The sequence below is a fragment of the Varroa destructor genome, unplaced genomic scaffold (genome assembly GCF_002443255.2).
Source record: "Varroa destructor unplaced genomic scaffold, Vdes_3.0 BEIS01000002.1, whole genome shotgun sequence".
Taxonomy (NCBI): domain Eukaryota; kingdom Metazoa; phylum Arthropoda; class Arachnida; order Mesostigmata; family Varroidae; genus Varroa; species Varroa destructor.
Window position 1 is genome coordinate 47,993,762 of NW_019211455.1, and position 18,858 is coordinate 48,012,619.

General features: G+C 40.0%; 1 protein-coding gene across 2 annotated transcripts in view; it reads right to left on the minus strand.

The window, feature by feature from the left end:
• LOC111243973 (uncharacterized) overlaps positions 1 to 18,858 on the minus strand; it is a 74,447-nt gene that overhangs the window by 5,124 nt on the left and 50,465 nt on the right. The window contains exons 3-15 of one of the 2 annotated variants that reach the window (XM_086978937.1): positions 15,802 to 15,901; positions 14,317 to 14,399; positions 7,201 to 7,494; positions 6,054 to 6,311; positions 5,403 to 5,656; positions 4,699 to 4,888; positions 4,387 to 4,505; positions 3,598 to 3,779; positions 3,035 to 3,180; positions 2,587 to 2,715; positions 1,807 to 2,003; positions 1,227 to 1,465; positions 103 to 184 (exon numbers count right to left, since the gene is read on the minus strand). In XM_086978937.1, the coding sequence (XP_086835063.1) occupies positions 103 to 184; positions 1,227 to 1,465; positions 1,807 to 2,003; positions 2,587 to 2,715; positions 3,035 to 3,180; positions 3,598 to 3,779; positions 4,387 to 4,505; positions 4,699 to 4,888; positions 5,403 to 5,656; positions 6,054 to 6,311; positions 7,201 to 7,260 (1,856 nt within the window). In that variant the 5' untranslated portion in view covers positions 7,261 to 7,494; positions 14,317 to 14,399; positions 15,802 to 15,901. The remainder of the gene's footprint in view (positions 1 to 102; positions 185 to 1,226; positions 1,466 to 1,806; positions 2,004 to 2,586; positions 2,716 to 3,034; positions 3,181 to 3,597; positions 3,780 to 4,386; positions 4,506 to 4,698; positions 4,889 to 5,402; positions 5,657 to 6,053; positions 6,312 to 7,200; positions 7,495 to 14,316; positions 14,400 to 15,801; positions 15,902 to 18,858) is intronic. The other variant, XM_086978938.1, reaches the window with a different exon arrangement.

Sequence of the window (18,858 nt, forward strand, 5' to 3'; positions counted from 1 at the left end):
ATATAATATATAATTTTATAAAGGGGTCGATTCGATAGCTTTCATGCAAAAAATACGACGCATATTTCGAACAACGTGGTGGTTCATTAGCGTTAACCGTACCTGGTCACTTCAAAGGATTCGCTGAAGACCATCATCTCGGACATAGCAAGAGAGTTTGCCATCATTGTGTGCCCTTGCATAACTGAAACAAACACAATACAGTTATTACTGATTATGTCGTTTCGACAGTCGTACTACCGTGACATGACTATACCTCTACGGAATGCGAAAGCCCTCATTCGTATACTCGAGATTTGTGTAGGCAGTTACATTGCTACCGGACCATCGAAAGGACAACATCTAGTTCAGTTAGAAGTGTCCTTGTGGCGAAAGGAATATGTTAGTTTTTAGATCTAGATGTTTAGGCTTTCATACGCAAAGAGTAGCCGTCCAAACTACTAATAAGATGATACCTAATAACACTAAGATTACTAAAGAACCTATACTTCTTGCCCAATCGAATACGGAAGTTGAACCAACAGCGTTAATATAACCCATTGCCATTTTATTTTTATGTCCTCTTATCGAGTCAAGATTCCTGATTTTACCTAGATACATGAATGTTTTTTTGAGTTCTTTTTGAGGCACCAAAACGACATACTGAGGTTTTTGAGTTTGTCCGCTTGAAGGTTATCCGTCGTGTAGTAGCGATATGCAATGTTTTCAGATGAACCATGACACTGACCCCTATTTCAGAATTAAATAACAAGGAGGAGATACATACGTTTGTACCGTAATACTGTGGAATCCGAAAACGTTCCAACACTGATAGCGTGGGCTACAATGTAATCAATGAATTGGAGACTTGACGGTAAATTAGAACCTCTATGAAGACGACACCAAAGCCAAGAAAATGATCATTCGGGTAGAGCAGAATATACGTTGTAACAGACAGAAGTGCTACTACTTCAGGTGTTAGATGATGATTAAGTTTATTAGTTCATGCATGCAAGAAATTATCAGCAATTCGTCCGAAATCATTCTTTTGCTTTTCGATGAGTTGCGTTTTTTAACAATAGTGGAACTAGACAGGGAATTTTCGATTGCTAAGATTATCTTGACAGAACCATAGATTGATTGGCTAGGAGAAGCCGTCGCGTTATTTTTAACCCTATACTGTTTTAAATAGATCGATCTAATATTCCAATGTTAAGAAAGCGAGAACAATTGAATACTTCACTGACATCCAAGTTTCTTGCTCGCTGTCCGTTTCACGTCGAAATCTTTATCTTTTGCGAGCCTCTTTAAGTGCTCTAATAGTGCCGCTCGTCTTGTTTCCTCATTCTGTCCTGCTATCATTAGCACCGCTTGATCTTCTGCCGGACGCGGCAGAAGAAGAATAGTTGCCATACATTTCGCAGCGTTTAAGCGAACATTGGCAACTTTGTCCCGTCCAAGACGCTTGAGAAGTCCATAAACGGTCCTTCAAGATTCCCCGATATGGGTAGGACACAACGTATATGAGCTGGGTGGTAACGACACTGATCAAAACCTAATTGATACGTTACGCTATAGATATCTAAACTCAGCAATACAGTTGAAATATAAGAAATCAAAAATCAACAAAACGGTTTAAGTTATTCGAAACGTACATTTTACTCATTATGAAATAGAGGGGTGCACAAAGGTCAACCCTTGACAATGAAATGTACGTGTATTTCTAAAACAGTCGAGATATTACCGCGTGACACAGAAAAATCACTGCTGTCAACGAAACAAAAAGTTCTGCAACTCATATTATTATTTACATTATCGTCTACTTACTCATCTATAAAACGTTGCGGTAAAACGGCCATTGAACAGTCCAGCGCTTTGAGTGATGTTACCCTTAGAGTGAATTTGTCTTTAGCATTTGCCATGTCGACTAAAAGCCGAAGAAGCCTGTCGACCATATAGCTTTGTGGGTATTTACAGATAATGTCTCTTATTTGCGAGGCAGCTGCCGAACGCAGCTCAAAACACTAAAAAGGTATCGATACAAAGACGCACGCACAATGTGTAATGATCGGTAAAGGCCAGATGAACAGATCAACTCTGAATTTGTTTGGGAATGCCATATAGAACGTCGCCTGTGAATTTACCGTAATAATAAAGTATATGAAAATAATAAAAGAGCAAACTAACTATATACAAAATTAAAATTATACAAAAAAAAAGACTTTTCATTTCGAATTTATTTCATTGAAGTTCGTTCGCACCTCGCGATCTTATTCGAATAGGTCCTCATTGACCTATTCGATCACGTTCGAAGATATTTCATGCTTTAGGGACCCCGGAAGACTGGAACAGTAAGCGACTATTTCACCGTTGTACAATTCCAGACAGTCCCTAGCACGCCCCCCATTTTTCGCGCTCGAAAGCGTTCATGAAATGAACTCCAAGAAAGACGATAAAATAGATAGACAAAATTCGAACATTTTGCTGTAGTATAATATATTAATAAATTAAGGTTATTACCTCGTTGTCTCGCGTCCGAATGGCAAACGCCTTTAGACACAATCGTCCATAAACAAATTGTAATACTACTATGGTTTTTAGTCTTACCTCATCCTTTAGCATTGCCGAAACGAGATTCCCGACCACCTCCGATGGGAAACTCATGACAGATATGGCGTTTAGCACAGACTGACGTACTCGCCAATTCGAGTGACTTGCCATTTCAACAACGACGTCCTGCAATGGTCGGCATTAAATAGGTCCAAAGTGAATTGCATCTTTTTACTCTATCTATGGTAATAGAAGAAAAATATATATTTCGCCTGTTTTGCTTGGTTTATAAATTTCTTTTTCGACGTTTAAATAGTGCGTTTAAATAGCAGTGTCAGCAAAACAAAGCTCAACGATACGATTTCTCTAGCTTGTTTCCACAGTGTTTGTTAATACAAGCTTTTTCCTTGTTTAATCGAAAGAAAAATACCCAGTTCCTCGTTAAGGGCTACATAGGAATAAGAAACGTTTTCATAATTAGTAAATTGTAATATCCGTTATTTACCTGGAACGTTGATACGAATCTCTCCTGGCCAATAAGCGCAACTACCGGCCTGATGTTTGATACTAAAGCCTCTCGGACTTTCGCACTATCATCCGACATCAGCTCTTCAATCACAGGCACGTACTCTGACTGATATAGTTCGGCAGCTGTATCAAAACGAGCCAATTAGAATACGGTCCAGAACCTAAATTTAAGGAATTAGTGCTTGTTTTGTTTCCACATCGCAAATCAGGCAACGTTCGTTGAGGTACAAACCCACTTAGGATCCTTAAGCCGTCATTGACTAAAGTGAATTTTGTCTAAGTAGACAAAACTAATAGCTGATAATAGGGTTCATCTATAGTGGACGCTGCGCAGCATTTGATCCTGCCAGAACCGCACCCTGTTAGTGTTACACTCGTTATTTGCCATTTTAGAGCTCGTATGATATCGTGCAATAATTTCCCTATCCGATCGAGATCTCAGTTAATAATTATTATTATTAAAATTTGGCCAGTTAACTTAAAATAACAATGATGATAATGATGATCTAAGCCTTCATGAAAATACGAAAACTTACGTACGAATTATGTTAGCCAAATGGGTTAGCGCGGTTGCCAACGCCACTCGTACGCTTTCTGTTTTTTCGGGTCGGTCACCACACTGGGCTAATTCTTTGATATTAGAGAAACGAACAACAAGACCTGGGATTTCGCTGCTAGGAAATCCCCGAAGGAAGTCCGGAAAGTTTTCTATAGCCTTCACTCTATTCAACGGTAAAAACATAAAAGCACGACACAAAGAAAGCGAGCTTTGAAATCATTCTATTTCGACAAATAGATACCGACCAAAATGCACAAGGCTCGTAGGCTTCGCCTAGCTGCCTTTACGACGGTAAGTTTATCGTGTTTAGTAGTTACTAGAAGTTAACTCTGGCTTATTGGACTCGAACAGTTAAGTGAATACAACACAGCCCCAACAGATTCATGCGTTAGACGATGTGCTTATTTTGAACGTAATAACTGTATTGTAACTGTAATTTTTATTATGTTTCCAAAGTTTTTTTATTTTTTTTTGCTGTAGCTATGCATAACTAGCATCGTACCCTACTATGGTGTAGCGTACAAAACGGTTATCACAGACAAAAGTTTACTATACAAAATTCCATGTAACTACCGAACACATTTATGTATATGATATCGAGTTTGGCAGAAAGATCCCTCTAAAGCTACTTATAAACGTCAAGCGACTTCCTTAATCATCGTATATTTTTTTCGACTTTTTTTTTCTTTTTTTTTTTATTTGTATTGTGATTATGTCAGCTTGCCGTAAAATCATCAAAGGTTTCCTGTTAATCTCAAAATCTGCCTTACTTAACCATGGTCCCGCCCTTCTCGAGGTGTCCGGCGACGAACTTCACTAAGCTTTTCATCAACGGATAGCCGACGTTCACTTGAATTCGAGTCATTTTAGCTGCTAGCAACACCCTCACCTAAGGACACGAATATAGGGGATAGGGTGAATATTGTACCGGCTATAGGACATACTGTCGTGTGTAAGTCCAAGATCGCTATGATAAACGGTGGAAGCTTGGTGGCATAAACCTGCACCGCACCCTACTCTATATTCTGTTCGTATCTCTGGTAATGAATTGAACGAACGAAGTAAGTGCAATGTATAATTACCTCGTCTGCTTTATCGTGGACAACGCTCCGAAGAACATTTTGAATAAGCTGCTCCTTACGGTCCAGTGATACTTTGCCTAACAGTTCAACAACCGCAATTACAGCATTCATTCGGGTGCTCGGTATCGAAGCGTCAATGACAAGCCTTTTGACAGCGTCCTGCAAGTCCTGCTCGACTGTCTCGACTATTCTAAAGTTTCGGAAAAAAACATTGATATCAATGAATCTATGTAAGAAGCATGAAAGGCGAAACTTTAGACGCTGTCATTGCTTTCGAAAAAATAATCTATTTAAATATCACCCACAATGGGGTGTCTGTGGCCCAAGAAGACACCTCATCCGTTATAACGACACCCACGTAAGCAAATTACTTGGCACGCTATCTATTTCAATATATCTCCTAGCAAATTGCCGCCTGAAGCTAAGCCAATGAATGGCTAGGAATGAGTTATGTGCTAGGTATCATGTTTATTCAGCCGAACTACCAACCGAGTATTCAATTCAAATTAAGCCCGCTGCTTGATAGGCAATAGGTTTATTAAGGGGAAGCTGCTTAACAGCTGACAGCTACTTAAATTAAAAATAGATAGGAACGATGATCGTTTAGGCCTTACATCTGTCTTATCGATCTTAGTCTGGGAGTCGACAAACGTAATCCTATAATATCTTAAATGACAGGGTTTCTCGAATGGTTCGATACCTACTCAATCATCTGAGGCAGAACGGTTGAAGCCGCCTGTACAACAACATCAGCTGTATCTGAGCACAGCTCAATGAAGATGCGATGAACCCGTTGACGGTGGGCAGGGCTTTTAGTGAACGCCGTTGGCAGCAGGGGAGCACAAAGGCACTTTTTAAGAAAATAGTCCTGTGATAGTTCCTCAATCAACGGAATTAATAAGCGATCAACGTCTTCGAGACGCATCGACTCTGTTAACGCTATGATCGCTTGCGCAACCTACAAAAAGGGGATCGAAATCCGAGTCTCACAACATTTATAGAGGATTCGCAAAACGTAATACAACAACGAGACATATTACATTGATCCTTAGTAAGAAAACATAATCGAACAAATATTTCAGTACATACAACAATTATTAGGTAAATTTTCGACCTCGCTTTCCTTCGCGGAACCTATTAAACGGAAACAAAACATTTCGTGATTCCGTTCGGTTCGTTTCATCCCTCTGTGTCCTTTCCTTAGCTAGTTACGACTCTAGCGATATCTCTAATGGCCAATGGTTATGTGACGTCGTTTGTCGAGCTTTACCAATGACAGCCAACAAAGGATAGAATCATTTTTCTTCTATTCTGTAAAACATCTATAGACAAAATATTACGTCAGACAAACGAACCTGCTCTCGATCTTCCGAAGAAATGTTCATGAACGCCATATTGATGATCTGCTGTAGCTGATCGAAAAGACAGTCGATATGTTCTTGTCCGCCGACCTCATCAATCATTTGTGATAGCAGTTTTGTATACTCACGTACTACCCGTTCATTTTCATCGGCCATTGACAACGTCGTAGCCGGAAGCAGCGAGCTCCGGGTGGCTGCTACACCCAGCTGAACAGCTTTCGCGGGTAGTTTTCGTAGCTCGAGGATGCGTTTCTATCGAGAACAAAGCAAAATCGAAATTTCGTAGCCCGTCGTAACGAACAGGACGATTTCATTTTCGAATACTATTAATCACATATATAACGAACGATATATATTTTCGTGTGAACACGCTGGGAGCAAGAAGCTTTACTTCGAAAATACATTATTATTATTATTCGAGATAACGATTGATTTACTATTGATCTGAACCTATCTTGAATAACAACTTCAATAATTTATGCTCAAGCAAACAATGAGTAATAGCTTATATGAAATGTATATATTCATATATCTTAGTAGTAACAATCTTGACCTCGCTTACCGTTTTATAGCTAAGGTAACTTACTCAAATCTAACTAGCCAACCTAATCAAACGAGTTCACAGATCTTTTTTGACTCTTTAAGTATTTACATATACATATGTGTATGTTTGTGAACGAGCGTTTCGGGTAATGGGTCATCCGTGACAAATATGGCTCAAAAATGATCGATAATCATTTCCAACACTGGCTTACTTTGGGTTTGGCTTCCAAATTGGTTCGTATGCTTTTCGCGACGGAATTCATCATCTGCTTGAAAAGTTCCCGTACCTTACCGATAGTAATTATACGTGTGATCTAATTGTCCACGACGACTTAATTCCGTCCGCGTCTAAAGTTTAAGTCTAGAGGACCGCGTCTAAAGTTTAAGTTACATTAAACAGTTAACTCAAACTAGCAACCACCCATGCTTTTCCCTGACGAAATCAATGCACTTTTTATTAAGCCAATGAAAGATCCAAGTAGACGCACGTCACCTACATCCGCAGCCTGACATAAGCTGTCTACTCAAGCGTCAGCTCACCGCGGCCCCTCGAGTTCCTAACTTGTCGATAAACTTCGAATTTTTAGCATATACTCACGTCAACTTCATCCAATTGGTGCTCCCCGACTTCCCTCGCCAGCGCAGAAAGAGCTGTCATTTCGAGTTAAGTTAGGCGCTCTCTTCCACTTGTTATTTCTCTAGCACATAACTTCAAACAGTTCAATGACCATAAGTCACGCCGCGACGAAATTTACACACTTTCAAACTTCTATATTGGAACACTCATGAGACTTTGGAAGAATCACTGTCGTTATTTTCTACTTAATTGTGCCTTGTTGCAGGTAACAGAAGTTTGCCCGAAGAACGACCGATTTATGCCGCCCCGCCAACTCTGTTAGAGAAGTAAACAAAGAGAAAAATACTGCATAAAATCTCGACAAAGCATTTAATATGGAGGTCATTTCTGCTAAAGAGCTTTGAATAATACTCCCGCGACTTCGTATCTATAAAGTATAATTAGGCAGAATTGAAAGCGGCACCTTTCTGCCACATAAATATATAAACGTATACCCAAAGATGTAAACAGATCCCCAGTATGCATCGACCAAAGCTATACGACCAACAATGTACTTTTTGAAAATAAAAAAGAAGAAACGTTCCCTGGGTTTATAACTGCAGAAATTTTAAAATAGAATTAATGGCCTTCAATAAAAAATATTATTACAAAAAGATTAGCTTATGTGGTCCGGCCGCGACGGCCTTCTCACTACTCGGCACTACGACAGTTGCTATTGCAATCCCCGATAAGTTTCAGTTGAAAAAATTATAATTACGTAATGGTGATTCGAACAAGTGCTAGGTTACGTGTTCTATATTGCTTACTGAAGTTGCAAATGTTTGAGGATACTTTCTTGGCACAATACGCGGATATTGAATTAGGGTGGATGATAGGAAGGGTCTAGAGATAGCGTTATTAGAAACGAGGTATTAGACGAGGCTTCAAGCGTAAGCACACTATGCGGTTCGTGCCGCGTAAAGCGATCCGTAGCGGCAATGTCGCAGGCAGAAATGTGCTAGATTGGTTGGATGGTACGAATCACAGAACTTCGGAATTTGAGTTACGGCATATAGGGCTACTTCAAACAAGTTTACAGATGTCGGCACCCTTTAGTTTATTCTTACGAAACATGCCCGTTTCTCTTCTGCTTTCAATGTGTAATGTATTGCTGCAAACACGCAAATCCCCACGTCTCTTCACTAACTTTTACGTACAGCGGCATCAAACACTATTCAATTTGTTCACTTATTTGAGCCCTTCCTCCATGCTCCCGTTGAACTTCTTTCGAAGCGATAGCGGGTGAAAACCGAAAGCATGTATCTTTTTCCGGTCAGAACCGAGAAAAAAGTTTACAGAAAGCCTGTGCGAGGTAGCTAACGGCTAGACCTGTTAAATTACGCACTCGTAGTACAAACATTATGTGATAATACCCTTTCCTACCAGTAATAAATCAGGGGCTACTTCGCGTACCTTTTTCAAATCATTGGGTTTGTGAGGGATCGTATATGAGACGCTAATTTCGAAAGGAAAATCGATTATATATTTAGGTAGAAGGTAAACGTTTAGACCTATTTGCACGCAGACACTATAAGCTGTCTGATTATTTGTCAGTAGAAATTGGAGTCATCTGAAACCATAGTATACACTTGGCCACCTACTACGGAGGGCTGGGGCCTTTTGGGCATCAATGTCACATATACATGAGCTAATCTTGTTATCGGGTGACTGGCTAAATGATCTCTGTTATAAAAAATCGACATGCAGCCATTAGTATTGCCTATACGCTGCAAGTTGAGCATCTGATTTCTAATTTTCATCACGACGTACAGATAACATATAATGTTCAACAGATGCGCAGTGTAATCTTTTGTTGATAATCCTAGTTCATATTGCTCTGCATGGCGTCTACCTGTTCCGTGCATTCAGTGGATGCTGGATGTTTACCCTTCCGATCAAGTACCCCAAAATATGTACCCTAAAGGGTTCTCTTTCTGCTGCCATGCCCATCATCAACGAGATGATGTCTTCGTTGCTCCTGTCACCATTTCAGTTTCGGTAGAATGTATCTTTAAGAGAGATAGGATATTCACTTCGTTTAGATCTGATAATTTACGTTATCCGACAGAATTCATTGTGCAGAGACGTGCCATATAGGCATGTTAAACTAGATAGCTTGTCACACTGTTCTCGTAGCTCGAGCCAATCTTTAGCGAATAGAGATAAAATAATAGTTGAATAGGAGCAGGAAAATCGATCGGTCGCCACTGCAATGACAAGATCGCTTTTTATAATCTACATATTTACACCGATTGCTACCTAATGGTATAATATATGTTAACAGTTAGGTCGGTTCGTTTCGTCCTAACTGGATGGATAAAATTCGTATCTTAACCAAGGCCCCGACATGTTCACATTAGAGGGCCCTGTCAATGAGGTCCTACCCCCTTGTGGAATTCAGTCGTTGAAACAAATTTGAGTTGCTAGAAATGTTTCGCTATAATTTTTTTGCTTCTTTTGATAATTTATATTGGGTCCTAATGCCAGGAAGCGGCTAGTTCATAGATGCGTTCCACTATGGCAATACATAGAATGGAATTAAAAATGCACCAACTGCTTTTATGCAAACAACCTGTACAGTATTTCTTTTTTCATTTAATTTCATTTTTATTATTTAGCAGGATGTAACTACAAGGTAACGATTACACTATTGATTTAGCAAAAGCCATTATCAGGAAGAGACTCAGCTGTCCTTTAATATGGCGAGACATCGTATCTTTCATTCTGACTTTTTTGTTCCAATATTCAAAGGAAGAATACAACAATACCATTTGAAGATTGCGAGTTCTGATGTCATTGTCATGGCGCAACGTCCTGCTACTATGTCACAGTAGACGACGATAAACGGTCGTCCTTCTTGCGTCTAACCTTCCGAACTCTGCCCTGTTTCTGTTCTTCCAATCTTGTCTTCATTGCAATAAAAAGAGCCCTTCCATTGCCCTGGCTTCTTTCCGACCCTCGGACGAATGCCCCACGTTTTTAAACGATGCCTTTGTATTCTCTTAGGAACGCGTCGATTTTGTGCGGTGACGATACCAACGGCGAGTAAACGTTTAGGAGGGACCGAACGGAACGTGTATCTGCTCAAACTGTGATATCTTCGTTTCCCTCCTGTCAATCCACACTCATTGTTTCCTCTTCGGTAGAATGCAGTGCAGTGTAATTATAAGGCTAGGGCAGTGCTGCTGCCTTAGCGCGCTATTAACGTGAACGACGAGGATTTCAAGTGCAATGAAATACGATGGAAAAGCTACAAGGAGAAGATGGGGGTTTTCTGCTCTGCTAGAAAGCAGTGAACTTGTGTCGACGTTCGCCATCGCTGCTAAGCTTGATATCAGCACCCCTGCGGCGGGAATTTCGACTGCTATTGACGTTCATGGCCGTCACTGAAGCCTTTCCTACAGCCTGACGGCTGTTTTTACTGCTTCCAGCGCGAGCATGACTAATACCGCAGTTTACTGTGTTATTATATTAGGACACAACCGTATGATTGATAGAAAAAGCAGCGGCCGCAGTAGCTGTCTTTTCTACGCGGGATATGGGCCGAGTGAGAAAGATCGGCGTGAATTCGTTAGTTGTGGTTTACAGGCTAATAGGCGATGCTCGTACATCTGAAACTATTCAACTTGCTTAACTTGCCAGTTCTGTAGCTATCACTTGAGACTTCCTATAATAACGACGAAAAAATGAAAAACTCTACGTTTGTGCAGATATTTCTCACACAATATAGATACTCTAGTTGACTTGATTAGATTCTTAATATCGAACATAGCATAGTTAGAATCATTTTGATAGATTCACAGAAGATCAAGTTGTTCTTAACTTATAACGTTAGTTAGTTAACATGATATTGATTGCTAATATGGAGTTGCTCACATTTGGCCCTCTACTTTTCAAATTTGTTATATGCAATTTTTGTATAGCACTATTACCTGCAATACAAATGTAGAGTATCCGCAATTATGTGTTTCTTGGGAGCGCAGTTTTTGGGAGAATCGTGATATGCTTTTTGGTGACCGCATTCCGCATCAGTAAGGCAAACAAAAGGTAAGTTGAGGTGCAGTTAACGACTTCAGTCTGCCTGCCTGCCTGCCTGCCTGCCTACCTGCAAATAGCCCCACTTTCTTACGATTTTAGTCTTCCGATATTTTCAACTATTTGGCATGATGTCGACTATGTCCGAACAGGTGAGACCTGACACATTTCGACTAGACGGGAAGCGACTCTGGGCCCCTCTAGAGACTAGTTTAACTGAAACAAGTTACCAGATTTACAAGTCACCAGGGATCCTTACATTTGTTCATCATGTAGAGAGACACAGAGGAAGCGTTCCGAAATCGAGTCAGGTGATAACGGAAACTGAGTTAGCTGGCAGTGGCAGCATCAAAAGTGCCTATTAAAACGCAACATCGAAATGAACATAGGAAATGTACTAATAGGGGTAAATTATGTGATGACACTCTTTCTGTTTGTAATCATTCTTTAACAAAGAAAGCTCGTGTAATTTTTTGCCCAACTAAATTCTCAACACAACATCAGCAATAGCATAAGCTGAATTTTAGATAATCAAAACGGACCCTTAAACAGAAAAAGCAGATGTTTTACAATTTTTGTGCAGATAAATACAGCCAGACAAACACCTTACACTACTGGCCAGAAGCTCGGAACGCAATGAAGTGGATGTTTTTGTTGTAGAAACCATCTGTTCCTAGCTTACAATGTGCTACAGTATGTGTGAAGCGTTAGCTGAATGGTAGCGCTAGAGCGTGCGCCTACATCCGACCCAGCGGAGAACTTCTGAAACATTTAGTCTGTCACGGATACGAAACACTTCATACATACCGAGCTCGACCAGGAAAAATCGAAGCTTTTAAGTGGGTTAGTGTACTACAAACATGGCTATAACGACAACGAGGATAGTGTGTCTTCAACTGCGGTGTCGTTCGCAGTTGCTTTTATACTAGTGTTATTGTCGCTGATGTTCGAAGCCAGACTTTGGCCGGCGGCGTAACTTTGCGGCCAGCGGCAAGGGCAGCGGCCGAAGGGATAAGGAACGAGGGGCCGCCGACAAAGCCTGCGGGAGCCAGTGCATTCGAAATGCTTAACTTATTATTATTATTATGTACATTTAGAGCATATACAGCGGCGTGCATCTCTAGTTACTAATAAAGCTAAGGCGACGAATGAAAGAAGTACGGCTACCATTTTTTTCAAAAAAAAAAGCCGCAATTTGAAACACGTCGTTAGCCTCAGTTACAGTCGGTTGGGAGAAAACGACACCAATACGGATTGTAGTTGTAGCCACGTTCAGAACGTGCACGTCCTCTTATATCCTAGATTTTGAAGATTCTTAAACATCCACGTTGTTTATCATTGTGATATATTAGCGCATTTATGATGGCGGTAATACTCGTGCGTTCTGTTTCGCGAGACTCGATCTTCGGGTCAGATGACCTTGAGTCTGAAGTTGTGGAAAAGGCATTGAGTGAACACTGCGGGTAATATCTGAAAGTCGTTTAAGTTTAGGGCTATGAAGGATTAGAAGAGCTCGAGTTTTCTGTTTTGGCGAGGTTATTTACAAGCAAGAAGTCTTACCTAAGCTGAATGTGTAAATGGTTCGTGTTACTACACGAAAATCTTGTATAAATCAATTTTAAACTAGATTTTTTAAACTAGAAACTTTGTTATGTATCGGTGACTAGGGTGGCGTTTTTGAACTAGATAGAACTAACGGACTCGATCGACTAATAATAACGATTTGCTTTATTAAGTGACTTATAATATTGTTACCAAGAATATAATATATAAAATAGAATATAATATAAGATATGCGTATGGACTTTGTTCAAGTGAGGTTTTCTTTGTAGCGGTTAACAATCATATCGCCTGTCTAAGGCTATCAGTGGTATCAGAGGACCATATGTCATTTGTTTTATAGCAGACTTTCTAGAGTGAAGCAAGTCTTCACTTCAAGTCTCAGGGTTCTCGAATAAGTCGTATAAAATAATCATGTCGACGGGTGCCCCCTGTCACTGATCAAATAGCAGTCGTCGTCATCACTTTATTCAGTGGTTATAAGGGTGCCATAAGCTGTACAATAAACACTTCTCTATATAGATTCCACAATAAGGAAATTGTTTTTGCTCATGTCATTTTTTTTCTCTATTAAGCGTTATGCTCGTTTCAATATACCGCAGATATTCCGTTGTTGCACAAGTTCCATAAGTAGCAGTTATATAGATGATGCGTGAAGTTAGGCCAAAGGTTAACTAAGTACTTCAATTGAATGCCGTTGGGTTACAATTCATGTAATTAGTATAATGGGTCATGAACTTTGCAGTCCTAGTTAAGACATCATCTAGCAAAACGTGATAACTGTGAGTTGACATCGAATAATGTACCGCATTTTGCTTAAATTAAGACCTGAATTCTTTTCAAGTAGGTGGAGTAACGACAACTACGCTTGCCCTCTGTTCCGCCCGTTCCCCACGACTCTCCTGGCTCTGATCGTGAGTCAGTCGCGAATTATTATATACATGACTAATCACTGCAATTTCTCTGAGATGATTTGCCAGTTATCATCAAATAGAGTAATTTTGCAAGATAAATTTATCTGCTAGGTAACCGATTCGAAGTGATAAATCGTTGGCATATGTAAGTAGTTGCGTACACAACTGTATCTGTTCGGATTTCGAGCGCGTTCTGATACGAAGCTGACTCCGGGCCGATTGTTCCTGCAGCCGGTAGCAAGAGACATATCTATTTAACGAACCTATTTAAAACTGGGTGGCTCACTAAAATATATACTAACAAAGGCAGATTTACTAGGTAAAATTACACTGTTTGTACAAGATTGCACATTGTTGTAGTGAGTCACTTGACTATAGTCAGCGTATAACAGCCTACTAAGCGTAATACGAATACGAACGACGAGCTTTCGGAAACAAAGGAAAACAGTGACAGAAAAAATGACAGAAAAACACACACACACACACGGCCACTTAACGTTAGTGGGGAGTTGGTATGTAAAAGGTCAATACCTTGAATTATAGGAAGCCAGGTGCCCATGTTCTCATTATGACTTTGTGGGTGACGCACCTTTGCCTGCTGATCCTAGAGATCCGTTATGGTCTAGATCCGAACTCTGCTTCGCGCTGGCCGCCAGCCGTTTGATGGAACGCCTTACGGGACAGAAAAATTCGAAATGCTGAGGTCAGAAGCGACACTGTTTCCTTGAAATGAACTACCTCTAAGTCAGTCCGGGCCTTCCATCCAGGAAGCGATAACAACACAACACGTTATGGATTTTGGTGATCTTTTGAATTGAGGTATTTCAAATTTAATTGGACCTTGGTACGGTGACTGCTGCCAACTACTCGAATTTACCGCCGGAGTCTTTTTCACCACGCATCCGGGAGGACTTTGGTTTAGATAACGAATTTCACTTGGGCAGAATGGAACACTGGTATACTATTATCATAATACAAGAGCGTATCTTATATATATATATATATATATACGAACAATTGGGACTGTATAAGGTGGCTATTTTCAAGAGTATATTGCTTATCATTTTTCAAACTTTTGTTGAACGATAGGGAAGCTCTGTTTTTTTCTATTATATTTTAGCCCGTGCCAAAATTGCAGTTTAAAAGGCACAACCTGACACTGGATTACGTATTTTATAGAAATCACTATACGAAATCATACAATATAACCAACACCAATATCATATGGGCCGGGACGCTATATGGATTTATTACATTTCCCGCATCGGACATCGCTAATGTTAATTAATTTTATAGCAAATCTATAATAAACAACTAGTTTCAAAGTAGTAGGAATCCGTGTGTACATATATGTTAGGTAAATGATAGGGTTTTCTGATTCGCTGTACCATATCTCAATGCTGTTAATAATGTCTGACGAATGCCTACTTCCGCAACAGGTTTCAGCTTCTTAATTGATGCATGGCCTTATTTGGCCAGGGAAACATTGCCGGCATGTGCACCATATTGCGGATAGTCAATCATCGGTAATAATCACTACTACCGACAGTAACTATATAGTTTTTGTTTTTGATGTAACTATCTTTCGACAATAGTACGCATGAAGCCATTGGTCGTTGTCGCTGTAGATCATCTCAATTGATGCATTATTCAAAACTCAGCGTTACGCTATACAGCAGAACTGATATAGGAGCCTCTAACAGATATTTTCTGAAAAATGAACGAACTTCAGTCGGCCCATTTCTACATTCACATAATAGAAAAGCCTTTAACGGATATACACTTGTAGATTTCTGTTCCTTCCTACAATCTATTCAGCGATATCGTTAAGCTGACTCTGGCCTGTGTAGCTTCAGCCTCCTCTATCATGATTTAATCCAATTCATGAGAAAGAAAGAAAGACTGTGTGCACCGATAGCAAAAATATAATAGCGTAGCACTTCGTTAAGAAGCATAGTTAGTCCAATAAAAGGGTTGTCCTATTCCAGGTGCTCGATTGTACAATATATAAATTGTTTATAGGCGCACTGCGCGGTAAAAATTTACGAGATGTGACGTTTGCGTACATACGTACCATGTCTTCCGCCGAACTCGACAGCTCAGGCTGGTCATATGGCATCTTTTGAAGGCGAAAACTTTGGCTGCGTTTAGCCATATAGGTTCGATCCTATAATCTATATGAAAAGTGACTAAATTACATAGCACAAACGAGCCTAACCGACCTAAAATTTTACAACAATATAGTTCCGTGTCAAAGAAAACGAAAAAAAGATCGTACTAATGTTAGCTAAACTATGTAAGTTCACAGTTGTGGTTTCATCCATACACGTTGCCCGGCTTTTTTCGTAAAACGGAAATTACGCAAATCACTCGTGCTCATTTGCCTGGCTGAAACAGCAATAATATTGAATATATTCAATTAGAGAAAACCACCGTCCTCACATGAGTGGATTTTTCGAAAACTAATATATTTCCGTATAACAATTTACGGGAGATGACGATAAACGTTGGTACTATTATGATTTGCTGTTCGACACAGGCAAAAAAAAAACTGGGCCTTGGCACGAATCACGCGGGGCACGACTTCGGAGGCGCCTTGGTGGGGCTATATGCCAGCTTGTTATAATGCTTTTATGTTTATAGTCTAACTAATGCAAACTCCTACACTAGTAGAAAGAAGTTCATAGAATATAACACGCAGCCTGTGGCAAAGCAGACCAGATTCTGTGTTCCGCACGAGAAATATATTTACCAATCCTGGCGCATACGGAGAAAAAGGTATTTTAACATTGATATTATCAGTGAATTTTACTTTCGTATAGTGAGCATTTCATTGTATCGTTTGTCGTCAGACGTTTCAATTGGGGGTTACGTCCAGCAGCAGCAGCGGCAAGACGAGTTGTAGAAGCTGTTTTTGTCAGAGGAGTTAGTTGATTTGTTTCTTGTTGATTCTGGACCCCAGAAAAAAGCCACAGACTTCTACCAAAACTATTCTTTTATGGGAGAGAAATAATTCTTTAAGCGTAGAAATGGGAATAAAATACCTTATTTCTCTCGTTTTCTTCATATTTAAGTCATTGTTTAATTTTTCTCTTAAATGGATAATTGCTTACCGGTATCCTTCTACTTATTCTTAGTTATTATCTTATATTTATTGTTTTATGGGATTCCTTCTGATTAAGAACGTTTTTCGGTTGAACGGAAAGTCTAAATGTTTCCGCGACGAGACAGACCTGTTTCGTTGTTTAAAAAACAAACGTCGTATTTGTGGTTCTAAGAGGGGATCGAGAACTACCAAGAAATGATAATGGCCTGGCGATGTTGTGTTTGTCTTCTAAATGTAAGAACACGTTAGAGTTGTTTAGGGGTTCGAAGGCGGGCTTAAGCCCCTCCTGTCTCGTGCTCAGGGCCAGCCGTGTCAAGCAATATCTAATGCCAGTATCGAATATATAGTTAGCAAAACGTTAAGGAGCCCCTCCAATGTATAGACGATTCTAAGACACTTAGAAAAATACTATTAACGAATGATAATAGAAAGGAACGCGTTGGGAAACAGCCACTAGTGTCATGACCATGAAGAAATGAAGTAATCCCCCTACAAACAGTCTTTGACTTCTTTTCTATTTAACGTCAAGACCCAGCTTCGTCTCAACATTTACTTTAAATTCCGTCCGCATTTACTTTAAATTTTGTAACCCAGACGAAGCGATGTAAGTTAAAGGAAAGCTTTGAGCAGAACCACGAACGAAAATGAAGACTATATGAGACTATATATAATGAAATAAAAAAAAAACCGCAACAACTTATCTAGCAATATGATACCGTACATTACACCCCATATACACGAAGCAAATGACATCCATTAACTATCAACAGTAGCCTTCTCAGGCCTACGGGTCTAGTATAGTTAATTTCAAATTAGTCAAGATAAAATTGCATATCTTAGCGGGGGTTCATTTTAGCTGTTTGTTCAAATAGTGAAACGTTCCGTTACGTTAAAGTGTTCCATTTACCGGCTACCTAAAAGATGTTACGATCGGCTAACTGACTAAAAAAATTCTCACGTTCAGCAGTTTCAAGCAGAAATATCAAATTCTTGCTGACTTCCTACGTGTTTGCTTCCACTTTTTGCACATCTGAATGGAAAGTTCTGCTAAACTTACGCTTCATTAAGCATGAGCGTCCCCTGTTGTCTTTTTGATTACTAAATTTTTTAGTGATAATTCGCTCGACATCAAGAAACGCCTCTAAACCACAATTTCTCATTACACGGTGTTCACGGATGTTTTCCGTGCCATTGTTTTCTGTCGATAGTCCGAGACTATAGATCTCCTCTTCGATTTTCCCTCACCTCTTTGCTTTTTCCGTCTTGTGCCGTGAGCAGAAGCCATAACTTACTTAGCCTCTTCTTAGCATTGATGAGTGCATACTTGCTCTCTTCTTCACAAAAGAAATATGCCCCTCCTTGAAGCAGCTTTTCCCATTTATATGCGGCGGGCTCTTTGATTAGGTCGAAGCATCCCCAGGGTCGGCGTGCGTGCATGTTAGTTTTGGCCTAGGTTACCCAGACCACTCATACGATGGTATTCGTTCTGTTGTAGACGATCGTTTTTGCTACAGCTTCTCACCCTTCAGCAGCCTCCAAAAGGAAAGCACATACCCTAAGGGAGGTCATTTTTCAGCAGCCAACTGGATGCTATCCACCTAAAGGTTCTGCTCTTCGCCAAAGCCAACGTGCGCTAGATGGGATAGATCGAACACAAGCTGGTAAAGTATAGCTTAGATTCAAACCAAAGAGTTCAATACTCACTTCGGCGACTACAAGAGGGAACAATGAACGGGAAAATAAAATAGATTACCTTCAGGTCTCCTGTATAAAATGGCCATACGCTGAAAAGCGATGAATCAATGGTATAATAATATGGGCTATTGACCCGTCTGACCGAAAAGCTTCTGCTTACTGAGCAACGCCTAAAGGAACCACATTTAACGTTCTCGCTCATAGACACGACTGCTCTATCGATCACCATAAAAATTTCCGTTGCTTACACGTAATGTCATTTATCGACCAGCCTTTAAGTGTCGAATAGACTGCTCTTACTCTGCTGCAGAAATCGGAAGCTGAGTAATC